Source organism: Passer domesticus, chromosome 2, assembly GCF_036417665.1.
Source record: "Passer domesticus isolate bPasDom1 chromosome 2, bPasDom1.hap1, whole genome shotgun sequence".
In the NCBI taxonomy this organism is placed as follows: Eukaryota; Metazoa; Chordata; class Aves; order Passeriformes; family Passeridae; genus Passer; species Passer domesticus.
In genome coordinates, this window is record NC_087475.1 from 80,354,433 (window position 1) to 80,379,013 (window position 24,581).

The 24,581-nt window shown below is 41.7% G+C and overlaps 1 protein-coding gene across 2 annotated transcripts; it reads right to left on the reverse strand.

The window, feature by feature from the left end:
- Positions 1-1,242: 1,242 nt before the first annotated feature.
- MTNR1B (melatonin receptor 1B) lies at positions 1,243-23,815 on the reverse strand. 2 transcript variants are annotated; one of them, XM_064409539.1, is made up of 2 exons: positions 22,934-23,339; positions 1,243-2,251 (listed from the first exon to the last, which is right to left on the reverse strand). In XM_064409539.1, the coding sequence occupies exons 1-2, from the start codon at positions 23,148-23,150 to the stop codon at positions 1,383-1,385; spliced, it is 1,086 nt and encodes a 361-aa protein (XP_064265609.1). In that variant the 5' UTR covers positions 23,151-23,339; the 3' UTR covers positions 1,243-1,382. The 2 variants fall into 2 exon arrangements, with proteins under 2 accessions (XP_064265609.1, XP_064265610.1); XM_064409540.1 differs by lacking the exon at positions 1,243-2,251 and adding an exon at positions 21,536-22,748 and having other exon boundaries at positions 22,934-23,815.
- Between the last annotated feature and the right edge of the window lie 766 nt (positions 23,816-24,581).

A 24,581-nucleotide genomic window follows, 5' to 3' on the forward strand; every position in this document is an offset into this window, starting at 1 on the left:
TTAAGATGATCTGTCCTTGCCTGAAATGTGTGTGTGTGAACTACCTGATTCTTTTTAGAGTCAGTGAAGGTGCAGTTACTGAGTTCTGCTGATCAGCTCCCCTGATCAATAAAGATATCTGTTTCAAAATAAAAGGAATAATTTCCTAGGACACTAAGAACTACTGTGAGTATTTAGAAAAGGGATTGTGTGCAAACATCTACACTGGGTTCATCCCAAATTAAGCAAGATAAAGCCTTCTCTAGCTATCCAGTATTAGGTGTTTGAACTATTAATCAAAGCTGCTTTTAAAGTCAGTGAAAGGAGGCCAGCACCTCCACAAAGCAATTAATCTTATCCTTGGATGTGTGTTTATCATCACAGATGGAAGGAAACATATCTCCACTGCAGGCAACCTTGAAGGTTGTCTTAGGTTAGACACCAGCAGTGGGTTTTGTTCAAGATTAGATGTAGACGTGAGTCAAGTATATCAGCTACCATTATAGTCAAAAGGGCTTCTTCTTTTGGTCTAGCATCATTTGAGATGATCTAGGATATCCTGTCTAGTGTCCAGTTGCCACTCCAGATGATCACAGGTCATATGCTATAATTTCCAGTCTGTTGCAAATGTGTAAGGTGTACTAAAGTGCATCAAATGACATTTTATATAGATATTTTGGTAAATAAATGAAGTTCAATAAAAATTCAATCTTTTCCAAAGGAAGAATATTGTGTAAGGTAAATCTGTGATAAATAAACCAATTACATTATCTACCATAAAATTAACCATGAAAGATGAAGCGAGTAGACACAGCGTATTCCCATTCTCAATGTATGTAAGTATGAAGAACCTGTGAGGAAAGTCTCTAATGTTAATATTTGCTTTTACACAAATATTCTTCTCTCCAGTTTATAAATTGGATTGAAAGACACCATTACTGTTACAGAAATGCAATGTTTGGCTTATGTGTGAAAAATAGAGTGTCTGTCTCACCCTCTGTTTAGACACAGAAGGGAGGAAAATACCACTCCAGAGCTTTGATGAGCTGCTGAACACATAGACTCACTACATCTTCAAAGAAATGAATCCTGATCTTGTATAAAGAATGCAAAACTCCCGCTGAAGTAAAAAAATACCTCATTCATATGTCTGGAAGCAGCATTCAGCTCTCAGAACTAAAACAGCTTGCACCCATTTGCAGCTTTAATTCTGAAACATGTTTTCAATCAATATCTTGTATAAATCACTAATCCAGAGCAATGTGCTTTACTATGAAAACAGTATTCCAGTCATAAAGTGTGATCCATGTGGAAACTCCCAGAATTAAGCAGGAATGACCGGAACATTACAATTATGATCTTGGTTTTCTCCATGACAAACTCTTGCATTGACTATTATACATTTACAAGGTTTCAGTTTTCATTTGGTTATTGTTGTTTAAAGCAGGAGAAGGCTTGCTCTTCTGGGCATCAGTTCCTCCTTTGGATGTGTCCTGGAAGAAAAGCCTTGGCATCCACAGTGACATTAAAATTCGTTTGTATTCATTGCGAAAATTCTGATTAAGAAGACCATATATTATTGCATTAAGGCAGCTGTTGAAATAGGCCATTAAGTAGCTTATAATGAATAGCCATTCAGGAACTTTTGGTGCCATTTCCGTAGGATCAATGGCTACAGCCAGTCCAATGAAGTTTAGAGGTGCCCAGCAAAAGGCAAAAATCACAAAAACAACAAACATGGTAAGAAAGTTTCTGAAGTCACTTGGCTTCAATCTTGGCTTTGTTTCTGACTTGACTCGTCTTCGTACTTGAAGTACTAAAACCCAAATTCGAAGGTAGCAGAAGCTGACAATGGTGATAGGGACGATGAAGTGAATGACCACAACAGCTATTGTATAGTAGGAGCTTGCAGTTTGGACAAAGGTGCAAGAATAGATGCGTGGATCATACTTCAAAGAGCCAACAAAAAAATTTGGCACAGTTGCAATTACTGTTAATATCCAGACTAAGGAGACGTACAACATTGTATTCCAACAGCTGTACACTTTGTCATAGGCAAAACTATGACATATGTAGCAATATCTGTTTATTGCAATTGCAGTGATGTTGAAAATAGAGCCTATTACACTTAGTCCCATCACAAAGCCACTCGCTTTACAGTGTGTTTCACCCAGTGTCCATCCATTGTGGAAAATAGCTAAGAGCACCAGTGGGTATGGATACAAGGCCACCACCAGATCAGCCAAAGCTAGGCTCACCACAAATGCGTTACCTGGAAGGAAAGAAAAATACAGAAGCATAAGTCTGAAAGCAAGCACAGCTGTGAAGAAGAAAAGTGTTACACTATTTTGGATGTCTGCAATGTTAAATTATTGGTGATGTCAGCAAGCAGCTGGTATATAGGACCAACAGGAAAATGATTTTACAATGTAACTTGGAACACCACAGAAATATCTGCAGCAATAGGATGTTTCAAATCTGTTGGTGACTGGATTATACCCCCCTGGCTCCTTTTATCTCTGTTTATGGCTAAACATAGCCATCTGTGAGCAGCATAAGCACATGTTGAGTTGTTTAATTGTAGCTAACTCCACAGCTAGATTGATAAAATGAAAAAGAAAAAAGTCTAAATAGATATTATGTCTATAGATATTAAGTCTTAAAAGATATTATGCCAGTCTAACCTATCACTGGAACGCTGACGGGCTTCACAAGCACAAAAGAGAAGGATATACAAAGACTAGGTCTATAAGTATTGGAAGGATGTGTTGTTTTATGTATACTCTAAATTGCTGCACAATATTTGCAGAATAGATATTTTCTGCATGAATGGCCTACCCATACTGCAGTTATTTTCTCACTGGATTGTCTAAGGAAAAGTGAATTGTCTTCACCACCCTCTGCAGAAAGACATATTTAATTATACAAAGAAAAGTTCCATGCATGCAAGAGGAAGTATTCATGTGTTATGCTGATGATATTCAGGAAATATAGGTGATATGGCTGAGCCCTATCGTCTCTTTAACCAATGCCCTTTGCATCAGTTTGAAATTTCTGACATTTTATCTAAGGGTATTTTGATAAAATAGAGAGATAGTAAACTATATTCCTGAAAAATGTTCTTTAGGAACTCCACTCTAGAAGACAGAGGTACCAACTTTGCATTCTTGGCATTTAGAATGTAAATGGTTTGTATGGTTTTGTATATGGCTTGCCTACTCTTTTTTTCTTTCCTGGAAGTCCTTCACAGCATGAACTGATATGGAAAAATCCAAGCAATTTTAAAAATAGTGCATGGAACATAATCATTTTTTGAAAAGAGCAGTTAGGTACTCCATTCTACAAATTCTGAGCTTACTAGTCCTCAACTAACAAGTTCTCCATGTCATATTAAGAATGGCATTAACTGGAAGTTGTAAAAGCAACAACCATGTATAAATATGCTCATCAAAACCGACAGAATTTCACATCTACTCTCTTTTCTCCACCTGCTTTACATGTGCAGCTTCCTGAATTAAAGAATAGGGAGCTGTCTTTCTCCCATACACTTTAGGGGACCACCATGCTCATCAGAACTTGCACAACAGCAAGTAAACTTAAGGGAAAGCAGGATGATCCATCTGTGCCCTCAGAAACATAGCCCATCTCAAGAGTGGTGCACAACTTATTTGAGATAGCTCCTTGTTATATATTTAGTAGCCTGGTTTATATATTTTTAAAAGCTACCCAAGTCGTTCCATAGCTGCAGCTGGATGATTTGTGAGGAAAGATTGAACAATTTAGGGAGACGATTGAGTGGGCCGTGATAACTTCAAACAAGCAAAGCAGGAAGGATATGACTCTTTCTTATGATTGTCATGAATCCAAGCAAGCTTCAGTCACAACAAGGAAGTTTCAAAGCAGACACAGAGAACAAAAATTTAATGGCAAGAAGAAGGAAGTGTGGGAGCACCTTGCTTTGAGTCTGCCACTGAAGATTTTAAGAAAATAGAAAACAAGTGTTTGTCAGTACTGGCCTAGATAAAGCTGATCCCTTTGTGCAGGAAGGATGAGATGACTGTGAAGGCCTCTTGTAGCCATGTGGCAAACAGAACAAAACCAAAAACTAACAAAAGAACAGGGGCATCTTTATCAGAATGTATTTACATCGTGGCAACAAAGATTTCTTTTATGTTTTTCATCACTGTATCAGACATTAGAAGATAGAGAAATCAGAGATGGAAGTCAGAAGAAGGGAAAGAAGAAAAAAAGGAAAGAAAAGATACTCCTTTTTTCTGTTTTGGAGTGCCTTTTGGAGAAAGAGATAATTTAGTCTAGCGTGTTCACTAAGATTAATCTAAACTCTAAGGCCTTCCAGCATCAGCTTCTACCCAAAATGTAATTGTTCAGTTGAAATAGAGTGGGCATTGAGCTCTTTCAATCACATTTGGAAATAAACCGTAAAGTACATTTAGCAAGATATTTTCAAAGTTTTGAGAGAAATTTAGGACTTCTTGAAAATTCCAGGTGCAATGAATAAATAGAGTGAGCAAGAAACTTGTCAAAAACTTAATTTACTAGTTTACAACTCAGAAGAAAAATGGTCCAATATCTATAAAGGCCTCAGGTGATTTGTCACTTCTATGGCTTTTTACAGGGTTGAATGTTCCCACTGTGCACTGCAAAGTAAAGTCCAATGGTATTTTTCTGTCTTTGTGGATGACTACAGAATTAAGTTTAATGTTTATTACTGCAATGAATAATCTACAGGAGTAGAGAGAAACTTTTCTAATTCAAAAAACATAAATAATTGACATTTTGAGAAATCAAAGGTCGTAGACATTTTCTATGTGCTTGGAGAAAGTAAATGTTCCTTGACACACCTGACCCAGGGCTTTTAGGGTGGCTTAAATTACATTCATAATATAACTAAAGAGGCAACTTTTTGCTGCTTCTACCAAAATAGAAAGCACAGAATTTTCATCTAGCTGGAATAATTATCATTGCTTCTGGAATTTACTTGATGAACTTTGTTTGTAGATTTCAGTTTCATAAGACAGAGAGGTATATTCATTTTTTCATTGGAGTGGAAATACACCTTAATTACAAGCAGTAGCTACTGAAAGCCAAATGTCTTGCCAGGCATTAAAAAATATGCACATCTGTGCTGTTCTAAACACTAATAGTTCCATGCATAAAAACGAAAATAAGTTCTGATATTGACTTTGGGTGCAACAGAACTAGATGGGTATTTTATGAAGCTTTCCTACATATTGATTTACTTACTACAACTAACAGGAGAAAGAGAACTGTCGCATCCTCTTGTAATTTTAATATGACTGGATGTTGTAGGAATTTACTTACAGAACAAACTTTTTGATAAGACCAAAACTTTTAAGGGCTAAGCATCTGCCTTCTGAGAAGACAAATGACTTTTAATCTCTCTACTAAAACCAGAAGCAATTGCAATGAGCAACTATTTTTTAAAGGTTTTTCTTCTCTTTTTGGTTTTAAACTGGTTAAAATGCTTAATTATATATCATGGTGTTGTTTGGGGATTTTTTTAGGTAGTGTTTTGGTTGTTACATATTTGTTTAACAAGTTTTTATACATTGCATACAGACATCACCCTCTTCAATCTATGGCATCGGCAGCAGGTGGAGCAGAGAATTAAGTCTTTCACACACTGACATTTGAATTCCCTGTGACAGTACAAGCCAAGACCTAGGGAAAGCTTTGATTTACTGAGACATGTTAATTTGGTATAATGTTCAACAGCGTGTTGCTAACAGAAGGTGTAACATAATGCTCCAAACAAATGCCAGATGGGTGTTTGTTTTCTTTGAATGTGACAGTTTAAAGGCACTGATATGCTCTTTTGTAGTTATGTTTCATTATTTCAGATATTAGTGAGGTATACTGCAGACTTTGATACAAGGGAAAGGGACAGGCAATAGATTTCCACTAGAGCAATCTATTTTAGAGCCTTCCTGCCCTCCAGCATATCAACACTCCCATGCAATTTGGTGTTGTCTGCAAATAGACTGAAGGGGCACTCAATCCCCTTGTCCAGATCACTGATAAAGATATTAAACAGGACTGGCCTGAGGAAGAATGCCGGACTCACAAGAACAAACGCTTAGCATGTAAAAAGGACTTGGAGATTGTGGCTAAGTGACTTGCAGACTCCTGGACTGGACCAGAACTGTATTCTTGGCTCTACATCTGCAGCTATGAGTTAGTGCTGGGAGCTACATTTGCAGGAGTGAATTTTAGGCTTATTAGGCAGATCTCTCAGTTGTCAACACAGACACAGATTTACTGAAAGGAGGTATCTAAGCTGCGCTGTTGTTTTTGAGATCGTGATTTTGGCATGCTTGACAGCTAGGCATGAATGTAACCCAAAACCAAATCTCCGCTTCTTCTGCATGCGCACTCTTCTTCTCCCTCTGGTTAAACATGGGAGCACTAGTCCTTGCTGCGAGTTCGCTGCCTTGAGTTTGCCAACAGACTACAAGTGCAAAAGCGCTGTGCGACTAAAAGCTAGGTAGAAAGGCCTGAGGTTTGTAATCCCTGAGTGCAGTTTGCTCGCCTGTGGCTTCCCCTGGTGCTGGTGGGGACGGTGGTGACTCTCTGTTGCCACCTAGTGCGGGAGCCCACCACGGCAGAGACATCGCATCACCCAGCAGGGCAGGGGGAACACGCCCGGGGCTGGCTCTTCCAAAGCAGAACACCGATCGTTAATCACATCCTACATGTACGTGGTGATAAATGCTTTTCTGGGCTTCTGATACTTTTTGAGATTGCAGGAACTTTTCCACTACTGGGTATTTTCGTAGAGAAAAAGGGGAAGCACAAGAGGCAAGACAGGTCTACTACTAGAAATTTCACTGTTGCTTAGTGGTTAGGACACTTCCATGACAGAAGAACACTTCTTTGAAAAAGAGTTTATGTCTCCCGTAGTCCCCAGAGAGTGCCCCACTCACCAGCCCTGCTGCTCTTCTGGGGTTAGCGTGCTTGTCTCTTTCTAGGTTATGTTCAAGAATTTCAGCCTAGAATCAGAATACACAGGTTACCACTTGTATTGTAGAGTGCTCTTTATCAGTATGCTCATCCAAAAATAGTTTAAAAATCCTTCTCATGATTTAACAGCAGGGAAACTGAGATAGGTGCAGGAACTTTCCAAGACACTGATTAGGAAGAACACTCCAGGTCCATGAACCTTGCTCTTGTGCTTACTTTTCTCTGTTAGATAATACCACCTCTGTTAGGCATCCTCTGGGAAAAGTAGCAGCACTTTCTTCTCCCAAACAGCATCCTAGTGGCATATTGATGCTGAGGGATGGAGCACATAGAAAAGATAGAGCTATTAGCAAGGTCAGTTGTATTAAAAGCAAACAAAAGGGAGTGGTTGCTGCACTAGGTAGTAAATCCTTAACAGATTTTGCAGATGAAAAAATGTTGCTTGTGTTCAAGGGAAGACTGGAAAAGTACTTGTAAGAGTACTTATTTGAAGTACTACATTTGAAGTTTACTTAACAGACATACCATACTAGATTTAGGAACTTCTCTGAGATGGAAGGAATCACAAGTTGTAATAATACAGAAGCATTGTGCAGGCTTGCTCTGTTCTCTTTTTCTCCTCAGTGCCTGCTTCCATCTACTGCTAAAGACAGAGTATGAGTCTAGCTATGCCTGGTTCTGTGTGTCCAGCCATCTGAAACTGAGCTGCATTTTGCAGCAGGCTCAGGGGAGAAGATCCCTTATATCTATGTTCTAACAGTGAAGTCAGGCTCTTGCCTTGAGGGTAGTCTAGGATGGAAAAGGCCCATGTTGCTGCTGAGAGAATCACAGACTTGTAGAATCTTAGAATGGTTTGAGCTGGAAGGGACCTTAACTAGCATCTTGTTCCAACCCCCCTGCCATGGGCAGGAACACCTTCCACTGGATCAGATTGCTCAGTGCTCTACCCAGCCTGGCCTTGAACACATCCAGGGTTTGGGCATCCACATTTTCTCCGGTCAACCTGTGCCAGTGTCTCACCACCCTCACAGTAAAGAATCTCTTACTAATACCTAATCTAAGTCTACCCTCTTTAGCTTAAAATCTCCCCTTTTTCAGTTCAGATGTCACACGGGGAGCAAAGCCAAGACATTCACTCTGAGGCTTAGAGCCATGGCACCAGTGGCAGCCCAGCCTCAGAACCTCCGGTTGCTGAGCACAACCACTACATAACAACAAAACTAGACTGGCTTTTCATTGGTTCATGAAATAAGTCCTGTTTTCTGTATCTGCCAGTACATATCATCTTAATTTTCTTCTTTTGAAGTGGTCACAGCTGTTGATTGCTTCAACCAAGAAAGAATAGGAAACCTACTTGTACAACTGCAAGTATGAAAACTCATTTACTGCTGACAAAGGGGCTAATATGAAAGGCTGTAAAATACAACAGGTGCAATCTAGTTAGAACCTATAAAGAGCTGGGTGACCTATAATTTTTAATAACTTTTTTCAGTGTCTCAACATTATATTGCATGTCAAAAAAAATAAAAGTGAAATATGTAGCATTTTATAGGGTGTTGCTTTGCTAAAGAAACAAACAAAAACCCTACCCCAAAACTTGTTTGAGATCAACTATAAAAGACTGAAGTGTGGAACCAAACAAAGGAAGAATATTTCACTTCTAAAAACTCTGGAAAAAAACTTCATTATGCCCTGACAGATTTTAATTTATATTGTGTGAAACAATAGTTAATTCCATCACCTTTATTATGACATTCATCTTTGCTATTGTATCTAAACTGTATTTGTGTCAAAGGAAATTATGTTGGTTTTTTTCCTTTATTACTGCAACAAAACATGGCTCAAGTCCTCAGAATAACTTAACTTTCACCTTCTTTTATAAAAAAAGACAGGAAATTGAAAAGTGAAAATAATTTTGTTCAAACTAAAACCATGTTTTGTTTTGTTAAGCTGTTTGGTTTGTGTTTTGTTCTAGTTTAATATTTGCTAGCAGATTAGTTGAATTTTAAAAAAACCAAACAAACCAACAAATCTCAGACATTAAATAGTTCTATTTTAAAATATAAGCCTTAAGATATTCCTGAAGATACTAAGGCTATCAGGCTGGTATATGAAGTGAATAAAATTGGGGACTATTGGAGACTGTGGGACACAATCAGGACCAATTTGCCAAGAGATTTGACTAGCCATGATAAGGTGCATCTTGTAGTTTAGCCCTGCAGACCAATTTCAACAGTACAGAACTTTTTGACCAGTGTAAATGTTTGGATCTCCACTTTCAGATCATGCAAGTGGCAATTTGCTCAGTGCTTTTCTCAACTGCTCCATAGGGCTGCAGGTGGAGGACTTGCAGCCTGTGACAGCTACAGAGACAAATATGTGCAAAGCATGTACATGTCAACATGTCAACAGCAGGTTCCATCTGCTAAAAGAAACCAAATTGAAGCCCATTATTCCTCCTATGTACTTTTCAGTGTTCTGTGTTCGACTCCCAGACACGGTGGAGGATCCTGGATTTTTATAAAATAGGATCTGATAGACTGCAGTAAATAGAGTACACGGGACCTTCTAATTGGAAAACACTTATGTTGACAAGTTGCCAATGCTTCTAAACAACCTATGGAGTCCCTTCCTTATAATCTTCTTTTCTTCTCTTGTTTCCTGTTTCACCGAGGAAGAAAATAGGTGATACTTGACAAAAATGGCCATTATAATCTTTCAGTAAGGAAAAGTCTTACCCTTTCTGCTCTGAGCTTTTGGAAGGCCTCATTACTGTACATGTATAGGGAGATGAATGTCTTCAGAAGCTGTTGTCAGTCTCTGCCATCTGCTTCTTTTGGAAATAAGGTCTTAAAGCAAAGTACAGTGACATGATTCATCTTATAATGATACTCATAGGTTTGTAAACAGCATGTGAACAGATGAATAAATAATATGCTTTTACAGAAGATGATTGTGTATTCTCCTCTGAAGTATTAGCTGCTTTGTGCTCCAACTCAATACAGACAAAGTGTGTAATGATCATTTGCTGAATCAAGGTCTTTTCTGAGAGCCAGTAGAAGCCTTGACAAATGACAAGACAACAAATCTACTGTGGCTGGGCCTGCAAGTAATGATATTGCTGAGACAGGTAAATGAGGAGTGATAGGCATGCAACCAATATAGCCACAGTATCATGAAAGTTGGAATTGGTCTCTGGAGTTCATCTAGTCCAGCCCTTCCATTCAAAGAAGGATAAATTATAGTGGGTTGTTCAGGGCCATGTCCAGTCAGCCTTTCACTGTCTGCAGCCACAGAGACTCAACAACCTCCCAGGGTGACGTGCTCCAGTAAGGAATCAGTGTACTGAATATTTACTGTTTTCACTAGGGAATAGAGGCCAGATGCTCTATTTTGTGACAGATGAGGGATCTACTTGATCTACTAAATATCAGAGGGCACTTAAGATCATACCTGTTAACATGCATGCAGACACAAGACATGGTCATTAACAATGAGCTAGACTTGCTTGGTCAGAAGAAGAGGCCCCAGTGCAGATTAGAATAGATGGGGCTTTGTTTTTCTTATACTTCTGCCTTCGGATTCTTTGTGACAGCAGGATTTTTTGAATAATCTTCGAGTGAACAAAATAGACTGAGCCAAACAGAGAACCTGGACCAAGAAATATTTCCGGACCAGTAAATCTACAGAGCAGTAAAGGTACAGAACTCTATGGGGGTGGAGCGTGGAGTCTGGTAGAGGCTGCACAGAAAGAGGTAGGAGGCACCAGCTCCTAGCAAAATAATTTTCAGAAAGCAATTCCCACAAGGCTAGAATGCTCCTCCTTATCTAGATACTCACCTACTAGGTTCAGCTTACCCCAGCTGCAGAATCCTGTTCCACATGCTACTCTGATGACCTTTGAGCTCTGTGAACTGGCTGCAGCCAGCCCTTCAGAGCAGCTCCTTGTGGCAGCTCTAGCCAGTTCACCCCAGTGGGTGACCTGGTGGCCTGTGACCTAGAAAGTGAGCTGTGGGCAACTTCTGTCTGCCTAACCTACTGAGTCACACCTCTTTTACTCCATGAACACACTTGCAAACTGGAGCAAAACATTACAGTTTTTACTAAGCCAAGCTCAAATGGAAATCACTATATTTATTCTTTAATGCATACATTTTCATGTAATGTGTGTATATATATATATATATATGAGAATGTTTGAGGGTGTTTGAAGGTCACCTACTTCACTGCAGTGTTTGCTCTCCATAAGCAGAGCAGATATTCTGGCTTCATCTTTAACCAGGAAGCGGGCTGTACAGCAAGTTTTACAGTTTTTATGGTCCTGGCATACCAGGTGTTTCATAAGAGGGACTAAAGAAGATTGCATTGTTTTTAGATTATCCAACCAAAGGCATAATTACAGGACTGGAAATTAGTTAACTTTTCTTCTACTTTGAAACAGCAGATGTCCAGTGCTGCAATTGGACTCTGGATTTTGTAGTTGAGGTTTCATACCGAGCACCATAATCATAGGTAAAATCTTATAAACTCTTTCAACTCACTTACCAGCAGGTAATTTTTTCTAGGCAAATCAGTATGGTTACACTATCCTTCTACAAAGGCTACCTTAACATCTGATTAATATTTTACACATTTTCCTTGTAATGACTGCAAAGGGAAAAATAAAAGTCTTGCTTAACATGAAAACTGATTCAGAAAGCAATCTTTTGTCCATGGGCTCTAACCTCACCTGTGACTCTAATAACAAGTACTTTTGCAGTCGCTTAAAAAATATCTCAGGGAGACTTCTTGTCCTTGAGTAGGAGTGCTTTCAATTTTCACAGCACAACACTCACTTTCTGACACTATATTTTATGCCAGTAAAACATCTGGAGTATAATGGTGTACTATCTGACTTGAGGCAGGGAAGTTTGAATTTTAAATATTCTTTCTGTCATGACCACTAACATAACAAGACAAAGGCATACAAAGATACCAGTTCCTTATTAATCTTTTTTTTTTTCCTCTCTAACAATCCAAAAATTACATCCTGTACATTCCAGTGAGTAACAACTGATTTCAAACAAGCTGGTTGGAATGTTTAGTCTCTTAAGACTCTTAAGAACCTTAAGTGACAGTTCACAGAAAGGAGGGATGGACAACTCCCAGCTGGCACATGGTGACTATGCCATTTGCACGTCTTTACTTTTCTTGAAGAAAAGCAGCATGTTTTAATATAACAGCCTTTTATTTGTCAGTAGAAAATCTGATTAGAGTTGACTACTTCTAAGAACACATTTTGAAAGTCCTAAAGATCACAACTCCAATAAATTTCACCATATACAGGATCTATGCACTGAATGGGCACCTTGAATAGACACTTTTTTCATTAAACTGTGTGGCTAATATTCAAAAAGTAGGTTATTTTTACTAGGACATAAAAATAGCTAGATTGATTATTATTACATATATTCATAGGTGACAGCCTTCTCACAAAAGGTTCTTTTCCCTATTTGCACTCAAATGAAATGCTGTGTATATTTGAATTATTTAGAAAAATGGAACTGGCTTTAGAATGAGAGGACACTGGGAATTTTGGGCAGCATTGGAGCAAATCATAGAGACCTGAGGATGCCACTTATTGGCTCCTGTCTTCTTTGCAGTGATATATTTTACGATTTGCTGCTAGTTCTGAACTTACAATTAGTTAACATAACTATATTTATAAGGGCTGAGATAGCAAGTAGATATTTTTCTTGTTAGTCAGACTGTTAATTCCAGGAGCTGCATGTGCTATCTTCTGACAGCAGTTATTGCCTACGTTGAGCAAATATGGCAATATAAACCAACAGGTAAGCAGATGTTGTTCTATAGCAAAAAACCAACAATATCAATGGAACTATCATATAAATTATTATAATCTTCACAAAGTGTTTAAACATTGAAACTGATCCAAGTCCATAAAACACAGATGAAAAAAATAGGAAGTCTGTCAGAAGGGTTATGTTTTTTCTGCAGACATAATTTAAGCAGCATTTTTTAAAGAGTATAATCAAATACCTCTACAATTAATAAATAATTAAAAAGAGGATCCCAACTATCAGGATTCTAGTCATTTGATGAACATGTTTAAGGTGTTTTAATTTGTTTTTATGTCAAGATGTAGCTGTCCCATATGCAGCTGAAATGTCAGGAAAATGCTGACTTTGATATAGCTGAGTCCTTCTCAGTATGGAGATCAAAAGTAAAACAGAAGATTCTAAAGCAGCTACTGTTGTTAAGGAGGACACACCACAGTGTTGCACCCACAGTGATTTAGACATGTTTCTGTAAGATTTTGCTGTCAGGAAATCTGTTTTATGCCCATATCAAGGTGGAAAGTTAAAAAAGCAGAACAACTGCTCGGATTCATTTTTAGGAAGATGAAAATTGCGATAACATTAGCATTCCTTTCTGCAAATGAAAAAATGGTTTTAGCAGCTCAGGACAACATGGCTGTTTTCATATGTATTCTTTGGAACAAGGCAATGTACTTTCCAGTTTATGGCAAGGCACCAATATGCACTTATAAAGGATAACTTCTAAGAAGATAAAATCTGAAGCATATCTGAAGGTAGCGGTACTCATAAGAGATCTGAATTGGAGTAGGAGTAGAATTTACTCCTAGAGGCAGAGAACAGGTTGTCACTGATTTGATGGAATGAGAGTAGTCTCCTATAACATTCTCAACACAATGATTAAAGTAATCTGGTGAATATATATCTGCTAAGAATAGATGAAAAAAATAGTATTTTAAAATTAGTTGTCCTAGCATTGTGGGGAGGTTTGGTGTCTTAGCTCTGGCTGATTGCGCCAAAGAGCACCATGAATCCTTGAACTGCTTCTGCTGCTCCATCCAAGAATAGAGCTTTACTGCAGAGAGGTCATTCCTCATGCAGTCAGAGAGTCTTGCAAAAGGAATGTCAGTCCAGAGTCCAGGGGAGAGCTGGCAGGAAAGGGAGTGCTCCTAAGACACATTGGAACTGCCATAATACAGCTGCTAAGAGCTCCTTCTAATTTCCTGTATCTGAGAGTACATTTGCATTGGTTATATCAAGGAGATGAAAGAAACTTATTCATACTCTGAGCTGAAAAAAAAACAACCCACCAAAACAAAAGCAAAAGCTATGTGACTGTGTTAGAGTAGGCCTTAAGGAGAGCCTGAATACAGTATTGCAGGAAAAGCATCACACTAACAGCATCCTTTGGTTTTCCTTCCCTTGAAACATGGGTAGAATGGACTTGTGCCAAATGAAATACATGACATAAATACACCCTTATATTCCTCTTTACAAGTTCAGGAAAACATACTTCTGCAGCTCAAATAAATCCTTATCATTCTATTTCCTCTAAAGATAAGCATACCAATAGCTCCACTTATTAAGTGGAATAGGACTTAATATTACATGCTAAAATAAAAGTATCTTGGAGCTGATCTTGCCAATAAACTTTCTTTTTGCTTATCAGTAAATGGAATACTTTACCATACAGTATAAAAGTAAATGATAATTCAGAACAATGATAACTTGGCAGTAATGTATTGCTTCAAAGGAAGATACAAAATACCCTATGGCTGCAGAACAACCTGCAATAAGTTACAATTTTACCCTAAACAGCATTCCCTGTGGTGCAGATTGATGGAGAAGTTATTTTTCTACTTTATGATGTTTCTGTACTCCTAAATACGTCTTTCAATCCCTCTAGGATCATAATTACCTTACAAACTTTCTATTTCTGAAATAATTTAAAATTCCATATCCTTCAGATTTTTTCTCTTCTAGAACAATCTTAGGTTTCCACTTTTCACTTTTTTCTAAATTTATCTGCAAGATTCACATCCTTTGTTAAAGAAATTTTCTTACTTTGCAAATTAATAATACTGGCTTTTCACTTTGATCTTCTACTTTTGGAATTATTTGCAGGTTAACAAAGTTGAGAGTTATTATTTTACAAGTAACTTTGAAGCCACATTTTCTCATTTGGTTACTGTTTGAACCAAGTTTCACAGAAAAGAGAATGGAACTGGTGATGAACTTATTCTGTTTCCTCTCCAAGAAGAGAATAGAAGCATAATTAGAATTATGAGATGAGTCACGAGCACATGACTGAATAGTTCTAGAAGTTATATAGAAAGCTTTGGAGTATTGATCATTTGGAGGTATTTTCTGGGAAGAGGTTTCATATCTTCATGGACAGACTTCACCTAAGCATATGGGATACCAGCTTGCAATCCAAGCTGGCAGAATGAGTAAAAAGAACTTGAAGTTGAGAGATGGGAAGAGAGCTTGAGAAGAAACCATATAGTTTCTTCATTTAACACCAGGGCAAGGGAATTTTGGCTTCAGGAAGGTGGTGGCAAAAAATATAGAAAACAGGAGCTCAGTCGTTGTGGAGTTCAACTGGAGTGGTAATATAAAAAGCAGTAGAGTCAGTTAAAGGGTGCCAGGAACCCGTGAAATAAAATAGGGGATCCAAAACCAGTGAGAAATAAAAATAAAACTTCATGGAAACAATTCTGTTAGAATGGAATTGCACCAGTGATCAGAGAAGAGAAATACCAACCAAAAGGTCTACTCTCTTCATAAAAGAAGGAGAATGAAGAGAGAGAGAGATTGAGAGACAGAGGATATCCTGGTAAAAGCCAAAATTACATTGGTGAAGAGCTGTAAAGACAATGTGCAGTGAAGAATGCAGAAACCTGAAACTGGATTAGAATGCCTTCATTTTAGTAGGAAAACACTAATGGAGCCAATTTAACATCAGGACAATGCAGGTCCTCATATGTAAAGGGGAAAATAAGCACAGAAATGGCAGCTGAGTTCTGGACATACACCCAGCAGATTTCTTCAATTCAGAGTCTATTTGCCAGTATACCCCAGCCTTTGTTTTCATAAAGAACAAAGACATCCCTGAAGAGCCTGCCATAGAAAATAAGGTTGTATTGAAAGCATATGAGATTATTTTGGTTAAATTAAATAAAAGAATAAACAAAGCAGACATAACTAAGAAGGGGGCTTGCACATTTTGATAAATAAAAGAAGCTAATTAGCAAAGTGAAATCATTTGTACTGAGGAGCTTAGGGACTTGAATGTGGAGGAAGGTTGGCATTTTTTCATATTAAAGGTACAAAAATATTCTCTGTAACTTGCATCCAAAAGAGGGAAAAACATAAGAAAAAGTTCCAGATCTAGATGGAGAAGTTATCTCAGTAAGGATACTGGGGGCAATAAGTGAGGCTAGAAGTAAAAGATATGTTCACCAAAGAAAATTGCTAGAGAGAGCAAAAATGGATAAAAGGGAAACTGACAAATCCCCATAACTTCTTTGACTTTGCAAAGACTTCTAAAATTACTAAAAGGCACTTTCAGCACAGTAAAAAGGAGGAAAGGAAAGACAAGTTACTGGGGGAGGGGTACCCTGAAAATTGAGTTAAAATGGCTTCTGGTTTGAAGAAAGATTTTGCTAGACCTCTTAATAAGGACAAAAATGGGGCCAAGGCAGGCTGACAGGTGAGGAATTAGCATAACTACAATAAAGCAAAATATCAGAAAGATTGAATAAAAATGATGGTAGGAACTTTTTAACATCTGTTATCTTAGAGATAGTGTTGTGTTCCGAAAGTATTGAGAGCTACATGTGGGACCTGTAAAAAGGGGCTGAAATGTTCTCTAGTCCTCACTGCCAGTAGGGAAGTGCAGATTTCTCTCAGGCTTGAGTGATTTGATTTCTCTCAGAGCTTGGCTCCCACATGCATCCCAAAGAGCAGTGTTGCCATGACTCACTTGCAGCTGTGGTGCTCTCACACTTTACTACCCATTTCCTCCTCCTTTGCTATGGTGCTGCACAAATGCTGTTCCTTTTTACATGAATGGTGCTCGCAGTAAGTCAGAAAAGCAATTAGGGAGTAATAAGAACAGTAAACTAGTGTTGCCACCTCTGGAAGATTAATTTGTCCACCATAGAGTATGTGCTAACATGTCACATTTTTTCAAGGTTGGAAATTGTTGAAAAGGAAGAATGAATTGAGAAATATTTGGGTTCTTAATCTCAGTTGTAGCCAAGATTGGAGAGACAAACTCGGAGGGATAGGAAAATTAAAGATGCATGTATAGACAAATGGAATAAAATCAATGTGAGCTTATAAAAAGTGGCTGTACCAAGTAATCTGATCATCTTTATTTAATAAAAGCTGGACTTGGACTTTCTGGATCTGGAGGTTGCTCTAAACAGATCTAGCCTTGGAATCACCAGGGTACCACTTACAGTCTGTTGCTAGCACTGCCTGGACAATGATGAAAGAAAATTGTTGGACCGGAGGGAGATAACCTACATTGAACTAATTTTGTCTGTTTCAGAAGTATTACGTCACAAACCACAAAAAGAATTAATGAATTTTTGTGATAATACAAAGTTGAGAGCCTACTGATACACGGACAAGTCAAGTTCTTTTTTTGCTTGAGGACTAAAAGACCAGAAAGTGGATAGAGTATAATAACATGAGATATGAGGTCAGAAAATGAAGGAATAATTTTGTAACAAAAGAAAAAGAAGAGCTGCATCAGCAAGTGACTGCACCAAGAACAGTCACCCATATTATGCTATCACATAAAAGGAAAATATGTCTTCAAGGCATGCCAGGTCCATTTTGTCCATCCAGGAAAGGACAGAGAAGAATAGAATGTTAATATTTAAGAAAATAGAGTAAGATTTAACATTTAAGAAAAGAGAGTATTGTGGTACTTCATCTGCATTACTGTGAACAGGTCAGTTTAAGACAGATTAATTTAGTTTGGAAAGACCTCAAAAACCCAGGAAAACTAAGAATGCAGCTACTTAGAGGAAACTAAAAGTATTGTCTACTATGGAAAAAAAAAGGTTGAGGGGTAAACATTTGTTTACTGCCTATTAATATTGCAGAAAAGTTCTCAACAGGTGGAAAAACAATCCACTCAAATTAAATGACAATTGTAATTCTACAAATAAAGATATTCACTCTAAGTAAGCAACTAATAATCACAAAGTTACAATAAAGTAAAAATGAGTTTGAATCACAGTAAGAGATAGAAGATTATTATTCTAAGTGTTGGGTTCAATGAACTTTTGTGAATGCTGAAGCTATGTTCCCATCAATTTCTTAGCATTAAGCACCTTTAAGCTGAATGTGAGAGAGAATATGAAAGCCAAACACACCCGGTCCTGGAGCTAAGAATTCTGTGGATCCAGGGTTGAAAGAGTAAGGAGTTCAAAAGCCGAAACCATCAGATGGGATCTCATGATCTGCTCATCAAAATATGTTCTTGTCAGTATCACTGCTGGTATTAAAGGACAATTTTTCCAAGTGTTTTCAGAAACAGATTTCTCCACTGCCATTTTGTAAGAGATGGATTCCATCACAGGAAACAAATGTCCTGTTTTCCAGTGGACAGGAAAAATAATAGCAGAGAAATAAAGGAGGGAAAGAGAACTGTGTGTGGCCAAAGAGATGAAGAATAACTGAAAATGGCATTTAACAATGGGAATAACTTACCTTCAGCTGTATCACAGAGATGTGGAGTGAAGGCTATGGAAAGGGGAAGAGCATGAAAAAATACTACAAGACTTGCTTATATATTGCTGAACAAGTTTATTTAGTAGATTGATAAGTATCAACATTATAATTCTACATGCAGGATTGTTTATTTTGTTTATTGTATTATATTGTTTATACAAATATACATATGAGAAGCGTTGTCCATCTCTAGAGCCACATACATGTTAGACAGAACTAAACATGCAAATACACCCATGCTCTTACAGGTAAAAGAAACATGAAATTTTATTTAATTTGTGTTGCAATAGCACCTTGCTATTCAAATGGAAATCAGAGTCTCACTGTGCTGTGTTAGCTGATATATATAGAAAGGAAAATAGTGGAGAGGGTGAGGAGGGCTGACAAAATGCACTAAAAATACCACTTTCCACTAATGCATTCTTTGGCAACGCACCAAAGTTAATATTAATATTCTGCCAAAAGTCAAAGGGTCCCAAGTCCTCATTACTATTTGAAATTATATTGAGTTAATGTGCCTAATTCTCACTTCTCACTGATTCCATGCTGGCTTTAGAGCCAATGAAGTATAAATGGTTTGCTTTATCTCTGTCCTCTGGGAGGTGCCTTGCTGGTTCCCACCTTCTAGAGTGCTTCCTACCAGGTTCTTACCCCAGCCTATAATGCTACGTTTATAGCTACGGCTATACAAAAGTATCTTTAAATTTCTTAAAAGCATCTAGTGGCTTTGATTTACTTGATGCACCTTCGGGATACTTGATCATCCAGCAGTGGTTGTTGAGCTCATGTAAACTTTAACACTTCAAAAGTTGAGCAATGTAAAAGCTGCCATCAACTGGGCATGTTTAATTGAAGCCATACAAAATCAATAATTGTTTTTGAAAATTCAGAACACATTTGACATTTCAAGTAGAAAGGCAAGCTGATTTAATTTTATTATTTCCACATACAAAGTTTTATTTAATTTTGCAGTGTGTTAGATGAAATTGCTCTCTTCCCAAATTAGAAATGATAAAAGCATTAATTTCTGTAAATTAAATCACTTTCAGAGATCAGAAGTTGCTCAGCCTCTCACAGAAAGACTGGGTGCAGTTATGTAAGACAAGCATGTTGATTCATACCAATTATGCTATGCATTACTTGGAAGAGTCTTCACAGATTTTCCCCAAAACCAAATTTAAATGTGGGAAAGAGGCTTCTGTGATCTGAAAGAGGCTTCTGTGATCTGAAACAATCATTCTGTTGTAAGGCTGGCAAAATTCCCATGTTTAAGGAGTGAATGAGCAAGGTCCAGAAACACCAATCCTATCTATTCTTTATTTCTCTCCTGCTGAACATAATAGGGTACAAGCCCAATGGCTAATAGGTAATTTTATTTCATTCCATTCTTGCACCTCCCATTATATAACAGCATTAGAATATATTTACTTTTGGTCATGCTTTAATTTTTAGGACAGTGATGCATAACTACACTGTTTCCAGTTATCAGATCTCTCTGTGAAATCTAGAACAGAATAGTGTTGATAAATCCTGGAAAAATTGCTAAAGACCTGTATTGCTTTCTGAAGGTATGATTACTTCTTGTGCCACAGAAGCAGGCAGAGCTGGTTAATTTATTCCTTCTACACTTGTGACTTATTTGAAGTCCCAAACTCTCATCCAAGAAAAATCTCTCACTAACTTCTTCAAAGGGAACTGAGTGCTCATGATGTATAGCTCTTCCTTTTCCTTCGATCATCTAGATGTCTTCCTGTCATAACCATTCCCCTAACTTCATCTTTTCCTTCTCTGACAAGGTCTAACTCCTTTCATGCCGTGTTTCCTCACCATTTCACTTTTTACTGCATTCACTCCCCTTGCAGGTACAAACACGTTGTTTCTTGTTTGCTCAGAATAGAAACTTGCAAGTCCACCTGCTTTTCCATCTTTTTTTGTCAGAGGCTAAGGGCTCCCAAGTACTACCTTAGCTCTCTGCCACTTTCCCATCCCCTCTATCACTCCACCCACATCACTTTCCAGTCCTCTTCCACTCTGCTTCCTCCCTAAGAAATTTTTCCTGAAAAGATTTCTGTAGACATTTACCAAACTATGCCCTTTCAGTTTCACCTCCAAGAGTCATGTCTGCCTGATGTAAAACTAAGAACTGGCAATTTAAAAGGTATTTAACCTTATAAAGATTATGCAGACAGAATTCCCTGCTGTTTTCCATTGTACTTATCAAAGCTAAAGAGATCTTTGGGACAGGGTCAACGACATCACGTTAAGGATTATCCTAGAAGGAGATCAATTAGCAGGTATTTGAACTAGGTAAGACGACTACGTTTGGGGGGGGGTTGTTTTGTTTTGTGGGGTGTGTGTGTGGGGGGGTGTTTTGATTTTTTTGGGGTTTTTTTGTTTGTTTGTTTCTGGGGTTTTTTTCCCCCAGCAGTCCCAGGGTGCCACAGAGTACTCTGATCAGTATCTTGAAAGTTACTCTTCCAGGCACCACAAACTTCCCTTTGCTGTTGTCTGGGTGAAGGGAATGTTTTAGAAGAGACTCCCTCTCTTCCTCCCCCCGGACGGGATCTGATGCCTCGGGCCGGCCGCCCCCTCCAGCGATGGGGGAACAGCCCCTGTTCCCTGGGCGCTTCCGCCCCCCGGAGTCCAGGCGCGAATCCCTCGGGAACTCGCCTTCCCCCGGCGCCGAGGGGGCCGGGAGAGCGCCGGTGAGTCACGGCGGGTCCCGCGGCACTCCCTGCCCCGCCGCGGCGCCCAGCCCGGCCCGGCTCGGCCCGGCCCCGCTCGCCCGGGGCAGAGCCCGGCGCTGCTCGGCGGCCGCGGTCCCGCTCGGGGCACGCAGGGCTCCGGCTCGGGACGTGCCGGCACTAGCGGCCCCGGCTCTGCTTCCCTCGGCTCGGTCCCCTGGGACGGAGAGCCCAAGCACAAGCGCACGGACTAGCAGCGGCCTCGCCATGTCTTCCCCCGCTCAGCCAAACCACCCTTCCAGACGTTCTCAGGCTCGGTGCTGCTCCGGGGTGTGATCCCTCAGCCCCGTGTACACGGGACCTGCCGGCATCTCCCGCCTGCAGCTAGACTGGGGAGCGCCAGAGCGATCCCTCCATAAACTGCTTTTGCCCCTAAGCACCATTTAGCTTAAAGCAAGGGCGAGCGAGCGCGGGTCTAGTCGCCGCACGTGAGACACGACAGCGCTGGGGAAGCGACACTGGTTACAAAAACCCCAAACCAACACCCCCACCACCCCCAGGAGAAACAAGCCAGCCGCCCTCCCTCCTTCCCGGTGGCAAGGGAGCACCCGCTGACACAGAGGATCGATGGCAGAACCCTCTGGCTCCCAGTGAGAGGAGCGTAGCGCTTCGGACTCCCGCCAGCTCCCAGCAAAGTTTGGTTACCCCGACCTGCGTGCGCATGGAAAAGGAGAGAACTCGAGTCTCGGAGGAATGAGGAGTTCCGGGAACAGCTAAGTACTATAAGAACTATAGCACATACACCACAATTTCGGGGGTAGCACTTTATACTGCACCGACACCCAGCATCCAGCCGAGTGCCCAGCCCTGCGCGTCAGGGAATAATCGGCTCCATGGACGGGGGGAGCCGGAGGAGCTCTGGGATCCGCACGCAGCGGGACGTGCGCGAATCAGGGCCAGGAGGCAAATGAGAGAAGCTGGTGACAAACTACAGAGTTTTGTAGTTTGAAACATGTTGTAACCAGCCCGGCAGAGATGAGGAGATAAAGCCGGTATGTTTAGCAAGTAAAAAACGCAGAGCAACATTCTAGCACACACAAGGAGAAACTGTAGACACGACTCAAAGACAACAACACCGCACTTTATTGGTTGCGTTCTGGTTGAAGGATACGCGATGAGGAGACGAGAAGGCGATTTCGTGAAGACTACCGTGAACTCTGATGAGGGGTCCAGAGAGCGGGCTGAGCCGCCTCCCCACGCATGCACAGCACCGTGGGGGACTCTTGAGCAAGTTTTAAAAGCTCCTCCTTCACTCTTCCGACGGCTTTGGGCACGCTTTTTGCCGCCGGATGGCACCGATTCCCCTCTTCGGGAGCTCCATAGAGACCACATAATGCCTCATTAGGAGCCACGGAACGACCTGCGCTCCCGGACGGAGGGCAGGACGGAGCCCGAGGGGAGCGCAGAGGCGGCGCGCTGGGGAGGGTGACGGAGCGCCTGGGAGTCCCTGCACACACTACAGGGCGAGAACCAATGGATGGGGACCCTGGTCCCCCGCCCTCAGCCGGCGGCCCGCACGGACTCGACAAGCGGGCGGACTCCTCAGGACAGGTGGAAGCCAGGACCAGGATAGCGGCGGGACTCGGGCGCTCGCCGCTCCCTGCCACCGCCGGGGCAGGGTGCGGGGGATCAAACCCTTACCTGAGTTCCGAAGCTTGCGGTTCTTGAAGACGGAGAGGATGACCAGCAGGTTGCCCAGGATGTCCACCACGGTGGTGAAGATCAGCACGCTGGACAGCACCGGCACCACCCAGGCGGGCCGCGGGGCGCCCGCCGCCGCCGCCTCCCGCTCCGCCAAGCCGAGGCGGCCGCGCCCGCCCGGGTCACAGCAGTTCCTCAGGGAGCCGTTCTCCAGCATCGCGGCCACCCCGTCCCGGCGCCTCCCCGCGGTGACCGGCGGCGGCCCCGCGGACTGACCGCGCGGGCGGCCGGGAACGGCTTTAAGGGGCGCGCCGGGCGCTGCTCCACCGGGAGGGGCGGGGATGGGGCGGTGCCAGAGCCCCCTCCCCTTGCCGGGCGGTGGGGGAAGCCCGGGGGCGGGCCAGCCCCGCCTGCCGAGGGAGGGAGGAGGCGGCGGGAGCGGAGCGGGAGCGGCGGAGACTGCCGGGGCGCGGGCAGCATCCGCGGGTAGCGGTGGCAGCCGCGCTCGGCCATCCCCGGTGACAGCTTGCGCGGCCGGAGAGCCGCGGGGACAGGAGGGGGTGGCGGAGAAGCCCCTGTCCCAAAGCACGGCTCCGGCCCCAGGGCTCAGCCGCGAACATCCGCCGCCGGGAGAGCGCTTGTTGGGGGGTTGTTTATGTTTTGGTTCCAGGGAGTTGTTTTGGTTGTTTTTTCCCTGCCCCGCGGCTCGGACCGCGGTGTTCCCGGCAGCGCAAGGCCAGCGCTCCCCCCGGCTCTGGCCGCCAGGCACACGGTGCGCCCAGACGAGTGTTCCTGGCACACTCCTCCCGTCGGCCTGGCAGCAGATCTGAGGGGTCGTACGCTGCCTTGGCCGTGGCCTTGTGCCTCGCGTTTGAGCACAGCGGTCAGGTCAGACTGAGGGCAGCGCCCGCGGGGCGATAGCTGCGAGCGCCTCGGACGGGACCAGCCCGCGCCCGTGTCGGCTTCGGGAGCCGGGCGCGTTCCGCGGGACTTTCCTTCCAAGCTGCAGGGCAGACAGAAGGGCACCGACGGGCTTCACTCTGCAATTAGTCTCGTTTCCTTTGGGCCCCTCAGAGTGACAGCTACCATATGCTCATTTGCGATAGACAAATAAGCGAGAGGCGTGGGCAGAGGAGGGCACGGGGCGCCTGTCGCCGTGCCGGGCTGCGGGTGGCACGGCCGCCACGTGCCGCTGGCACTGTGACACCGCGCTCGCGCCGCGGGGACCGGCAATTAGGGCTGCTCTCGGCAGACGTAACTCGGGAGGGGTTTGTGCCCTACTTCTCATTGTTTTCAGGCCATCCAGGTCACACTGCGTCGTTGTCCTGCTTTCACAGGAAGGTGTGCCCCTCAGTTTTTCAGTAATAAAGAGGACAAGTTTCTGTGTTTTCTAACGGTAAATAACTTACTGTGGCTCATTGCTTCTTTGAGGCTTAACGTGCACTGGTGTAATCAAAATGCTAAAGACTACTTTGTGGGCTTTTTTTTTTTTTTTTTAATAGTTTATTGTTCAGTTTAAAATCCTGCTCAATTTTAGATAAACCGAAGTAGTCCTGGTTGGAGTGAACATAGAATCATGCATGTAGATTTTTGTGCCAGTCTTATTTACACTGATTAAAAAAAAAAGAAGACAACCCTTCTACAGATA

Bases quoted from the DNA above. Each gene is read 5' to 3' on its own strand.
- MTNR1B (XM_064409539.1), bottom strand. From the start codon at position 23,150: ATGCTGGAGAACGGCTCCCTGAGGAACTGCTGTGACCCGGGCGGGCGC. The intron at 2,252-22,933 runs GTAAGGGTTTGA...CTTTCCTTCCAG, and splicing joins CCGCAAGCTTCGGAACTCAG to GTAACGCATTTGTGGTGAGC.